The 13,099-nt window shown below is 40.8% G+C and overlaps 1 protein-coding gene across 1 annotated transcript in view; it reads right to left on the minus strand.

Annotated features, from left to right (window-relative positions):
- Positions 1-13,099, minus strand: part of CDR2L (cerebellar degeneration related protein 2 like) — a 37,960-nt gene that overhangs the window by 8,946 nt on the left and 15,915 nt on the right. The window contains exon 2 of the mRNA XM_089536745.1: positions 506-618. Within this exon, the coding sequence (XP_089392871.1) occupies positions 506-618 (113 nt within the window). The remainder of the gene's footprint in view (positions 1-505; positions 619-13,099) is intronic.

The raw sequence follows: 13,099 nt of genomic DNA on the forward strand, positions 1-13,099 counted from the left end.
TTAAAAACAAAGCATGCTATTATTATTTTTTAAGATTCTAGATTTTTTAAAATCCTAGATTTAAAAAAAAAACTGTGAGGAAAAATAGTAGATCCAGTGTGTTGAGGCAACATCCCCCCCCCCCCATTTCCACAGCTTCATTAGAAAATAATCTGGGGTTCAATGTAGCTCAAAGTGACCCTTTTTAAAGCAGCTGCTCAAATGAAAACATATGGGGTGGGAGGATTTCCCTGTTGGGTACAACACTGTTTTATAAACTGCTGTGTGCTTGCAAGCATTAATCCACCTCTGTTTCAGCCCCCTTCCATATGGACTTGTTCCCCCTCCCCCTAATAACACAGCTCTGTGACTGCAGCTCCTTCTGACTATACCACAGCATTGAAAATATTGTGTAAAACAAGTGAATGTATTTTCACAACCATGCTCAGTGTTCCTTAGGAGCAAAAAAGAGGGTGATTTGGGTTACACTCAGGCATGTGCTTCACCAGGGCTTGTCATTAAGTACCTCTATCTCTTGCACTTGCTCTTCATTGGTTGCATACATTTGCTGCAGAGAATCCTCCAGTTCTTTGTTGCGTTCTAGCAATGTCTTTCCCAGTTCGGCTGCTAAGTGCAAATCTGGAAAAGGAAAAGAAACAACCATGCATTGAGGGCCTTTTCTCCAAACATTTTGGAATACAGCACGTGTGTGTAAAGTTGGCTGGGTGAATTAATCCATTCAAAACTTTTTAAACCCACCTTTCCAAAGCTGGAGGCAACTAATGAAGCCACAAACCACACACCAAGTTGAAAAAGAAACTCTGCAAACAGGAACACATTAATAAAACAGGAGCAGCAATTAAAATAGCTCAGCAATGGCAAGGAGCCTCACAGTAGCATTTGATCGCAACAGCCACACTTGGCTGATGATTTACAGGGTAGAAAGAGAAGAGGGAATCAGCAAAGGGTTCTGTTTCTCAGTCTGGAATCTAGCATCCTTGTTACTTCAGCATCCCTGTTACTGGAGATTTCTTCACTGACCTGAATTAGGCAGGGGACAGGGCAAGTATTTTGATCACTGACTGTCATTGGAGCAGGGAGGAGTGAGCTTTGGACTTGAGAGCAATTCTTTTTCCCTGAACCTGCTATGGGCCATGCTATCCCCATCTGCAAACACCAAAGCAGTCACAAGCCCATGTCCAGTTGTGTAAAAAACCATTTGGTGGGGTAAAGAAGGCAACCAGGGGGCACACACACTATACCTTGTTTTAAAGAAGGACCACTATGCTTAGAAACATTTTACTAATAAAGATTCTGCCCTTTTTCAGTGAAATTCTCTCTCTCTCTCTCTCTTTCTGGACTGTGCACGCTGCCCACACCTGGGATAATCTTCCTCCAATTTGGATTTCTTTGAAAGGGAGGAAAAACTGTATTGTTCTGACATCTTTATTTGTTCAGCTAATTCACAGTTATTTATGATTTATTCAGCACTTGCACTCTAGGGCAAGTTGTTCTAATTATCCATCTTAGTGGGAATTGGAAACAAGCAAAGGTGCCACTAAACTGCTAATTGTATTTTTTTAATTGTTTGCACTCTGAAAGCCTAAGAGCAGTATATAAATCCCATAATAATAATAGCAGCAGAACCAGCAGGTTTTCCAATATGTTTTGCAACCACCACAGAAGGTCACAAGATGTCTATCCCTTATCAATAAAGAGAATCCAGTGCAAAATAACCCCTTTACAACTTATCCTCTGAAACCAAGGTTCAAAATATTATCCTGCCAAGTGCCAGTATTTAAGGGGCAGAATTTGGCAAAGTTACTTTTTGGATTACAACTCCCAGAGGGAAAAAATCCAGAATCTCTCAGCCATCATAGCCAATGGCCCTGTGGGCTAGAAAATTCTGCAGTTCAAAAAGTAACTTCTCAAGATCTGCTCAGGGGTTTATGGAGAAGTGATGTTGAAAGTACAAGAAGGACTTTAAAGGCACCAGCAGCTTTGAATCAATAAGGAAGCTACTGCAGTTGTAAAACCAGATGAACATTTTGTCTTTTCTCAATATCCATCAGGACCTTTTTTAAACCTGCTTTAGTTTTTGTTCATCTAATGTGAGGAAGATAATTTGCACATCCTGTCAGTGGATAAAACATGAGTGGTTGGGATGCAGAGAGGGCTTTCTCTGTGGTTACACCCACTTAGGCTATTGCAGCCTCCCAATCTTCTGCCACATGAAAAAGATATATAATTTTTTTTTCTGACAAGCATTTAACTTACCAGGCTAAGCGCTACTGAACTGAACTTTTTTTTTGAGGAAAAGCTATCTGCTGTGATTCTCTCTAGCTGTGATACATATTACTTTTTATGTTTTACAGTGTTTATATTTAATAGTTTTAAGATTGTGGTTATAATGGAAAGGCAAGACACAAATGGTAAATCAACAACTGTTAATGCAATATAAGCTTGTGCAAGTACAACCCAACAGAGCAGGCATAGCATAGTAGTTTGAGTGTTGGTTTATGACTCTGGAGACCAGGGTTTGATCACCAGCTTGGAGATGAAACCCACTGGGTGACCCTGGGTAAGTCACATTCTCTCAGCCTCAGGGAAAGGCAATGACAAACCTCCTTTGAACAAATCTTGCCAAGAAAAGTTCACCTTAGGCGCCATATGTCAGAAACAACTTGAAGGCACACAGCAACTACAAATACAACCCAAGAAAATCCCAAAGTTAAAAAGTGGCACAATTTTGCAACTTTTTGCATAGGTTAATGACAGGTCAATATCAAAGTGCCCCTATATGTCTGAAAACAATCCCGCTCATGCAGGATATTCATGGGATTTGGGTGCTTTGCCTCCTATGTGATAAACTCCTGAGTTTTTATCCTTTCAGACTGTTGATGATGATAGTCTCTCACAGCCTTTCCCAGCTGATGCTTGTAGATGTTGAATAAATTCATCTGGTCCTACAGCTGGTAGAAACTATGTCCAGAGCTTAGTAGGGGCACGTTTTATAGCTTACAAAGTATTGGAGAATGGTGGATCTACAGTTATGTCCAAGAACTGACTAATCCTGTGCATTTCTTGCCCATTTCTTCTTCTTGAGTTTCACTCAGCCTAGAAGAAGCCCATCTCTTGCTACTGGAGTCTTCACAGCTGCCTTTGTCCCTGGCTGTTGGATCACCTTTTTGTCTGTGAACATGTGAGAAGACTGGAAGGGTGTTGGTGACTGGGGCTCAAGGGATAAACTCTTGCACACTCCTGTGTGTGTCAAGACGTTTAACTGCACCTGCCCATTTAAGCAGCAGACCTCTTTGGGGCAGCACTTGCTGCTGGATAAACTGCCCTAATTGCTTCATCCTGGTGAGAAGCTGAAGGGGGCAATCCTGTCACAGAGGTGCTAATTGAATCCTTGCCTTTCCTTTTGGTTTGCCTGGACTTTAATGAGCAGGGCTCCTGGATAGCAATTGTTCAGAAGTGGTTGCTATAGCAGAAGGAGAGGAACAGAAGGGCACAACACCCTTCTCCCCCAATTTCATCCTCCCCATTCCCTATACTTGCAAACCTCAGGCATCAGAACAGAATTAAATGAGAATTAAAAGTAGCCTCACCATAATTCCTGGAGACAAAAATGGGACACTGGGATGGCAAAAATGGGATGGGGTTATGGAATATTCCATATTCATGAAATAAAAAAGACAATAACAAGGGCTTTAATTACATGAACATATGGAGCCAACAATTATTCTTCCGTGACAGAACTCACACAAAAATTTACAGAGACATGGGGGGGGGGGGGAACTGTATTTCATCACAATTGCACCATGAATATTTATCCAATGAAGTAATCTTGCGCAGCAAATTTTGGACTTTCAACCTTATCATAAAACTAACACTCCATGACACTTTTTTTTTTTACAACCACAGTTTCTAACAGGGATCTTCAAACCATTTTCACAACATAGCAGGGCATTTTTCATGAAAACAGGACAAAATTGACATTTATATTAAAATGACAGAATGGTCTGAAACTATGAAAAAAAACAAAACGGTTCTGTCCCATTTAAAATGGTACGTACAGTCAGCCTATCCCAAAGCCTTTCCTGCAATTAGTGCTTATGGAATTGAAAGAGTCTTGCTATGGACTCTGCTGAGCCTATTGACTATACACTTTATAGAAATGATGGAAGTGTATAAACACAAGTAAGCGTGGATAACCTCCAACAAGGTGAACAGGGCTTACCATGCAGAGAAAAGATGCAACGGTATGCAAGAACAGACTTATATGATTAAATTGGCTTTGCCTTCTTTTCCTTTATTGCTTCTTTTGTCAGGAAGTACACAGGAGGCACGACATCTGGAGGCTAGCCTTAATAAATTATATGTTGCTGATTCTGTCTCAGAAAACTGATTTCCATTTCTGAATGCTATACCCTAGGGTGAATTCTGAGAATTGACAGGCTCTTAATTTGAATAATCATAATGATACAAAATGACCTGGTCTGGCAACTGCACTCTCCAAATGGGTCTGCTTAAGAGAGCGTTGCAATTGCTGCTGGACTCTGGAGAGACTTTTACAGGGCTACTCCCATTTTCAAAATTCCCCCAGGAGATGAAAAGTGTGACAAAAGAGTTAGGGTTGGAGGAGAAAAATGACACGTTCAAATCTTTGTCAGAAGAGAAATTTCATATTCATTAATTGTGAGTGGTATTCTTTTTTGCCTCTACCTTTTTTTAGAGCTGATAGAGATTGCACAAGTTTTAATCCTGTATATCTTGACCAGGCTGGCATGAAAGGCTCCATTCCAGAAGCATACATGCTGCTTCGCTCCAGGTAGCAAAGCTGAGGATTCTCCCTGTGTCCCTTAGGATTACGTCAACCTCGTCCCACCATATGGCATTCAGTTTAATCTGCTGGGATTGAGTTAAATGGATTAGGAAACCCAGGATCCAACATGATTTTAAAAACTCTTTTAGCAATATTTTTGCAGGAGGCAGAAAAGGTATAAATGGAGAAGGAGATGGAGATGTATGCAGTTATAGGAAAGGAAGCATGTGATTCTTTTCCAGGACCGAGTTAAAACTTTATAGGAAAACATGTAGAGTTTTAGCTTTGAAACTATTTTTTAAAAGCTGATTCTTTTAACCATTATACAAATTCTTATACGCTCAAGGACTTTGTATGTATAGATATGTGCACATACACAAGAGTATGACTAGCCAGCAAAAATGTCATGATAAATTAAAAATCAAACCTAAGCTTGATCATTCTGTCATTCATTTCCAACTCCTGGATGCTCCTTCTATAAATATATAGATTTTTTTTAAAGGAAGGAATTTCTAGGATGAAATAATATAACCTCTTTTGCTTGCCATAACAGTCTCCAGTTTTAAGTTTAAATTTAAATATTTGCCTCCATTCTTTCCTTGTGACAATTTTACTTTCTAAACCCCATGGGGGAAAGAACTTGTTATACTATGTATATAGATGACATCAAATAAACAAATAAGCTCCTTAAACACTTTACATTTCTAATAATATGAATAAAACTAAAACCTTGCATGCTTCATAAATACACCAGTTTCGTGTACTAAATTAACCTGATATTTATATGTTACCTCATAACTAAAAATTCCTTTGTTTCAAATTTTTAAAATATTTAAAAAAAGAGAAAAGTTAGTAGATCAGTAATTACAAGGATGTCTTTCTATTTTCTCCCAGTGTCCCCTTATGATTCAATCTTTGTTTGTAGCTCTAGAGTTTGCATAAATAAGACATTATGATTTATCCTTGTGCCTGGGCATTTGGTTATTCAGACAATGAAAACAATCCAGGTAGAATCTACGTTGAATCTTTGTTGTTCACATGCATTTCAAATGCAGTAGGCTGCTAAAAAAATCCCACTTATCCCGGGATAAGCGATGTCGGATTTCTAAAAGATTTGGATTCTTGGCTGTGTGATGCTAATAGACCTGGGATAAATTGGGATTAAACTCTGCATGCCTTGGATGTGCTTCGACTACATTCACATAATCGACTCCATCTTTATCCAAATGCTTACATGAATAAGAAACCAAACTTGCAGAGATGTGCACAGGTTCCATGGTGTGAATAACAAACCTGGAGTGACTGAGTGAAATTATTCACATAGTCACGCTAAAACCCCCCACAATGTGTGAATGTGTGATACCCCACAATTAACTCTAGAAATATTCATATTTTCCTGTTTCATCTGAATTCAGAAACAATGGTTATCAGTGTGAAGTCGAAGGCTTTCATGGCCGGAATCCGTAGGTTCCCCCCCCGCCCCGGCTCATCCTGAGGCCTGGCCATTCAACAACAGGCCAACACAGAGATTAACATGTAAATTGCTTCCTCTCAACCAAGGGTCACACAGTATATATACTCCACTCACTTCCATGCCACCATTCTCTGAAGATGCCAGCCACAGATGCTGGTGAAACGTCAAGAACAAATCCACACAGCCTGAAAAACCCACAAAAAACAGTGGTTATCAGGTCTGGAACCATCTTAAACTAATTTCACACTTGGTACCCAGAGCTTCCTGGATGAATAGAGCCATGATGCTTACCAGATGAATGATCAGCTTAACCACTGATAATCAGACAGAAACTATTGCTAAATTCTACCCTAGATTCACTTATTAAAACACCTTTATTGCAAAGCAACAGGGTAAGATCAAGGAAATCACTGTGCCTCTTCTGTGAAATGATAAGCACTAACACTTCCCTGCAGAATCATACAGGCACTTTCAGGATACTATACAGTCGGCCCTCCTTATCCACGGATTTTTTATTCAAGCATCCACGGCTTGAAAATATTCAAAAAAGAAAGTATAAATTCCAAACAGCAAACCTTGATTCCCCATTTTATATAAGGGACACAATTTTGCTATGCCATTATAGTTAATGGGATTTGAGCACCCACGGATTTTGTTATCTGGGGGGAACCAAATCCCAGTGGATAACAAGGACCCACTGTATGCATTATTTATTGTTCAATTGGACTTGTTGCATATGGCGAAGGACCTACAGCAGCTGGTCTTTTGCCAAACCAGTTGGGCAAATGATATCAAGAAAAGTAAGGAGGGCAAGCAGTTTACACAGTCAGGAAACATGCAAACCAGAAAGTCACTGTGGAAGGAAACAGCAGCCATTCAGGAGCTCTGTTGTCATGGTGACAGAGATTGCTCTTGGTGACCCAACACATTTGTCACACTCAGATCAGCTCTAGGGCAAGGATGGAAAATGCTCACAAAAAGTGCAACGCAAGACGAGAAATACTATCAGTCCTCCCAACTGCTCCTTCTTCCACCACACTTGTTTTATTTCTTAATTTCTTTTCATCTCTATCTAGCAATCAAACATTTTATCTTGAAGAAAGTTTTGGTACACAGACATCCTTCTATGGCTGCATCCGCACTGCAGAAATATTCCAGTTTGACTGTCATGACTCCATTCTATGGACTCCTGGGATTTGTAGTTTGTGAGCACCAGAGCTCTCTGACAGAGAAGGCTAAATGCCTCACAAAACCACAGTTCCCAGAATTCCACAGCACTGAGCCATGGCAGTTAAAGTGATGTCAAACTGGATTATTTCTGCAGTGTGGATGCACTCTATGTGGCCATTCTCCGAATATACCGTTGTTCTGCCACAAAATCATATCTTTCTTCATCTTTCCCCTTCTAAATTTAATCTTTAGCCTTCTCGGCAAGAATGTGCTGGTGCTTCACAAAACTACAAATCCTAAAATTCTGTAGGGTGAAGCCATGGCAATTAAAGTGGTGCCAAACTGCATTATTTCTACAGTGTAGCTGCACTCTCAATGGCTGGAACTATTTCCTATGTTTATCTGTGAGCATCCATGTGGCTACCAGAATGGGTCGATAAGGAACATATACTTATTCTCTTAATTTATATATCCCAACAGAATTCCAGAGGCTAAAATGCCAACCATTACAATTTTCTGAAGTACATATGCCCAGATGTTTTACACATGGCTATCAGATACACAAGTAAACACCAACATCAGAACACTTTATTATTTATTTATTTATTTATTTATTTATTTATTTATAGTATTTATACCCCGCCCTTCAGCCTTAAAGGCTCTCAGAGCGGCTTACAATTATTATTTTAATTAGATGGTTCCCTGCCCTCTGACATGTTTTTATTACTGGTGTTTTTACAGTTATGTTCTGTTTTGTTTTCTAGTTTTGTTGTGCTATGTTTGATGTTGATGTTATGTTTGATACTGATGTCAATGTTATGGTATGTTTTATAATGTTTTAATTTGTATGTGTAATATTGGTGTAAATAAATATACTATGCAAAAAGAACATGTCTAACATGTCCTTTCTCCATCTTTAGAAGTTCACATGCAGTACCAAAAGACCACAACTTTGAAGTAAAAACAACAAAAGCACTAGTAGTGACTAACACACTTAGTGTGGCATAAACTCTTATGGACTACAGTCTAGTTCATTAGATGTGCAAAGTATTACCATGAGTGGCATGGTTTTGTGTGGATCAGGATTCAGACAGTGAAGCCAGAGTTTAAGAAATGCAGATAGTAGAGAAAGTGAAAATAATGGCAGGTTACAAACCGCCTGGTTGGGGCGGGCTGCACCCGCCCCTTTCCCCGCTGTATCGGGGCCTCAGCGTCCAGAGCGGCAGCCGCTGAAGCCCTGATCCGCCGCTTTTCGGGCTGCGGGGAAGCGGCAAAAGGTCCCTTCCCTGCAGCCTGAAAAGGGGTGTCCCTGGGGCTTCAAGCCCCAAGGACACCCTGCGGCAGCAGGGAGAAGGAGAAAGGGGCCGCTTGGCCCCTTTCTCCTTTGGTCCGTTGGGCGCAGCCATGTGAAGGCTGCGCCCAGCGGACCAAACCAGGAAGGAGCTCCGAAACGGAGCTCCTTCCTGCTCCGCGCTAAGGGCGCACTAAGCACCCTGGCGCGGAGCGAGGATGTCACGTCCGCGCCGCCCCGTATAGAGGCGGTGCGGCCGTGACGTCCTTATGGCGGTGGCCATGTGGAACGACTGCTGCCATTTTGTGCGCGCAGAGCGCGCACCAGGGTTAGGGGTGTGTGGAAGCACCGCCCCTTTCTAACCCTAGTACGTGCTCTGTGTGTACTTTCTAGCCCATCTGTAATGGGCCTATGATTGAACAGTGGCCATTCACCAAACTTGCTTTACTTGTTGTTAACAAAAACATCTTACCCAAGCTAGTGAGGTCACACTGGAGACACACTTGAATATCTCGAGGGACAGTAATTTAGCAGTTTCATATTGCCGCTTCCCTTTGTTCAAGAACTTCAGATTTGAAAAAGGACAAGTGGGCGGCAGGGTATGAGAAAGGTTCATAACATTATCTTTGTATTGGAGAAAACAGATGCAGAGGTTTTCCTCCCTCTCTCAAAATACTAGAATGCAAGGTTCAACCAATAAATTCAATCAATAAGACTTATCAGCAGGAGATTCAGGACATATAAAATATTTTTTCACAAAATACTTAATTCATCTATGGGATTGACTGTCACAAGATGCAGTGATTGTCATTAACTTACACATCTCTACAAATCAATTAGGCATGGTTGATAAGTCTATCAATATCTAACAGTTATTGATATCCAATCGTTGTAGGATCCACCACCTTCAAAGGCAGTATTTATTTATTGCATTTTTATCCCACACCTCATCCTAAAAGGCTTACAGACTGACTTAGACACAAGTACAGCAGTCCCTCCACATTTGCTGGGGTTAGGGGTGAAGGACCACCGTGAATGTGGAAAAACCACAAATAAAAAACCACTATTTTTTCTACTTAAGATAACACCTCTGAATCTCCAGGTCCTCCAGTGCAACTCTATGGTCATCATCTGCAAGAGGTTGATCATAGAATCATGCTGGAGGACCTACAAATGCCTAGAGAAGTATTTTCTCTAGGAACTTCTAGGTTCTCCAGCACAACTCTATAGTCAACTTCTAGCAGAGTTGTGCTGGATGACTACAGATTCCTAAAGCAAACATATTAATCAACACTGCAAGTAATCAAATCTGCAAATGTGGAGGGCCAAATATAATAAAACATAGTGTCTATAATGAGGGTCTACAGTCTATAATGACACAGGGAATTTGTGGTCTTCCAGATGCCGATGGACCACAACTCCCATCATCCCTCATATTGACACTACAGACTAAGGCTGAAGTAAGTTTGGAGTCAAACAACATTTAGAAAGCCACAAATTATTCAAACCTGATCTTAAAAGGTACAAAAAGAAGAAGGGATAAAGAGAAAAATGGGAGCAAGGGGGAGAGCAAGTAAGTTTCCGGCATTGCTAATTTTCTCATCTCCCTCTGTTTCGGCCACCATAGATGACTGCTGGTAGTGAGGTAGCAGAGGGAAGCACCATAACAGCAAAAGCCAGAGCATGACACTGGGTGTCTGGGAGCAGAAATGGCAGAAGACCTTCACTCCCAGATACTCATTGTGAAAAACAGGATGTTGATCCAGATGGACCTTTAAACTCATCCAACCAGGCTCCTTCCATGTATCTCCCTTCTTCTTCCATCTCTTTTATGTCAGTGAATGTTAACCATCCCTACTTGTTTTCATTCTCCTTCAGACCCTTGACAGCCAGCATGCTTTTTATTGTTGTCATTACATGCCTTCAACTTTGCTTTGACTTATAGCAACTCTATCCTTGGGTTCTCTTGGCAAGATTTATTCAGATGTGGTCTGACATTATTTTCCTTCTAGGCTAAGAGAGTGTGGTTTACTCAAGGTAACTCAGTGGGTTTCCATGGCTAAGCGGGGATTTGAACCCTGGAATCAAATCCCATACTATCTCTCAATATCTAGCATAGCATTTGACTGTCAAGAAGGTGTAACAGAAATTTCAGGAAACTTAAATTTCTAGGATTTGCAGAACAATAGAATTGGCAAGAGGACCTAGTAATTGAAAATCCATAAGTTTATTTCCAATTGTCGACAAAGGAAAACAATGAACTCAGTGGAATTCAAGTTCCAAAAGCTGAGACCCCGAACAAGACAAAATGGCTCTTTTTATATTATTCAAGACAAAGAAGCTTCTTCTATACACCTGATTGGCTAATTACAATTTAAACATACAGAATTCTTACAATCAGAACAGAAATACATGCATACATTAAAACTGCATCATCACTCCTTACCCCCTCCTGTAGCCTTCCTCCTAACCTTGCTTCTGAATGTCCTTATCTCAGTAGTTTATGTTATGTCTTTTTACTGGTGCCAGCTTCCATCCAGGTCAAGATGCACTCCTTATTCCTTTGCTCTAGTTTCTCTAAACTCCAAGCCTTTATTTCAAAAACCATCTCTCTGGCTGACAAAGGTGACTCCATCTTTCTATAGCTTTTTTATTTCAACAAGGAATATTTCCACCACAAAGGTCTGGGGTGGGAATCATACCACGCGTCAGATGCTATTGGATCTCACTGCTTGCTATGCTATGCTGGCTAGGGCTGCTAGGAGTTGCAGATAGTATGTACAGTTTCAGGCTTTACAAACTAAAGGAGGGGTGTGAATTGTGGCCCTCTTGATGTCCCACTGAATCCAATGGGATTTCTCAGTAGAAGAGTCACAAAAGTCCTTGCAAACATTTAGTTACCTAAAATACTGATACCATGGGCCTTGGTGTCCACTGGAGTTTGGTTCCAGGTCCCCCATGGGTAACAAAATCCGTGGATGCTCAAGTCCCATTCATTACAATGGCATAGTAAAACGGATTTCCTTTATATAAAATGGCAAAATCAAGGTTTGTTTATTGGAGTTTGTAATTTAAAAAAAATATTTTCATGCTGTGGACGGTTGAATCTGTGGATAAAGAATCTGTGGATACAGAGGGCTGACTGTACTACTCTTCTAGGGCTGGGTCCACACAGACTAGTATAACCTGGGAGCAGCCCAGCGTGTTCTGGCCCCAGAGTTGCTCTGATATCGCCCTGTTACCTTGGGCCCGCCAGTGCAACACTGGGTGGTTGTTTGGAGAAAGAGAGGAAGACCATTTACGCCGGTGTTTCACTGATATAAATTGCTCACATTGAGATCAGAATGAGATGTCCAGTGTCAATCACATGGCCAGGAGCCCTGTTCTGATTTCAGAGCAAGTAACTTGCTTCAAGGTGCCAAGAGCTGGACACGTTGTAAATAGCCATCTAGCAACACAATGGATTGCCCCAGATATTCTGGCAAGATCTGGAGCAAAAGGTGAGTTTTATTAAAATGTTTTAGGAGAGTGTATACAGCAGGTTTGGTGCTGAACTGTCTGGACATAGTTTGGACAGTTAGCACCAGAACCAAGGACTGGGCCTTGCACTGTCTGGACTTGTCCTTATGGAAACAAGGGAACGCCATTTTATTTGAACAGGAGATCAACCAACACTGTCTTAAGATCTGACAATCACAGCAATTGTTATTGTATTCTGTCTTCATCTCTTTCATGCTGGAAAGCCACTCCAAGTGTGTGCACTTTCCCCTTCTCATTCTGTTCTTTAAAACCAGAAAGGCATCATTCTTCTTCAGGCTGGCTTCCCTCTTAACTTTGCCTTCTTTATTGCTCATCTTTTAGAATTTCTAAATATTTGCTAGAACAGAGCTCCAGTCGAGTAAGTACCAGATATCCTTTTTTCATATATATAGTCCTGGGCTATAGATCTTCAAATTTCTTTAGTGGCTGTACCTACCTCAGCTGCCTTCCTGTTACCCTTCAGCTATAAGAACTTATTTTGTTGTGTGCCTTCAAGTTGTTTCCAACATATAGAGACCCTATCATAGAGTTTTCTTGGCAAGTTTCTTCAGAGGAGTTTGCCATTGCCATCCTCTGAAGCTGAGAGAGTGTGACCAGCCCAAGATCACCCAGTGGATTTACATATCCAAGCCAGGATTTGAACCCTGGTCTCCAGAGTCATAGTTCAGCGGTCAAACTACTACATTGCGAACTATTAAAGGGTTAATCATTTTGAACAAACGTGTTTCTAAAGAGAGAACTTGAAATCTTGAACTACAATGGCCATCATACTTTAACAGTCTCTGCTCTTTTTTAATACGCTCTCTGTCATGAAAAT

Source organism: Sceloporus occidentalis, unplaced genomic scaffold, assembly GCF_023333645.1.
Source record: "Sceloporus occidentalis isolate IW3139 unplaced genomic scaffold, rSceOcc1.0.p SCAF_1, whole genome shotgun sequence".
Classification (NCBI taxonomy): domain Eukaryota; kingdom Metazoa; phylum Chordata; class Lepidosauria; order Squamata; family Phrynosomatidae; genus Sceloporus; species Sceloporus occidentalis.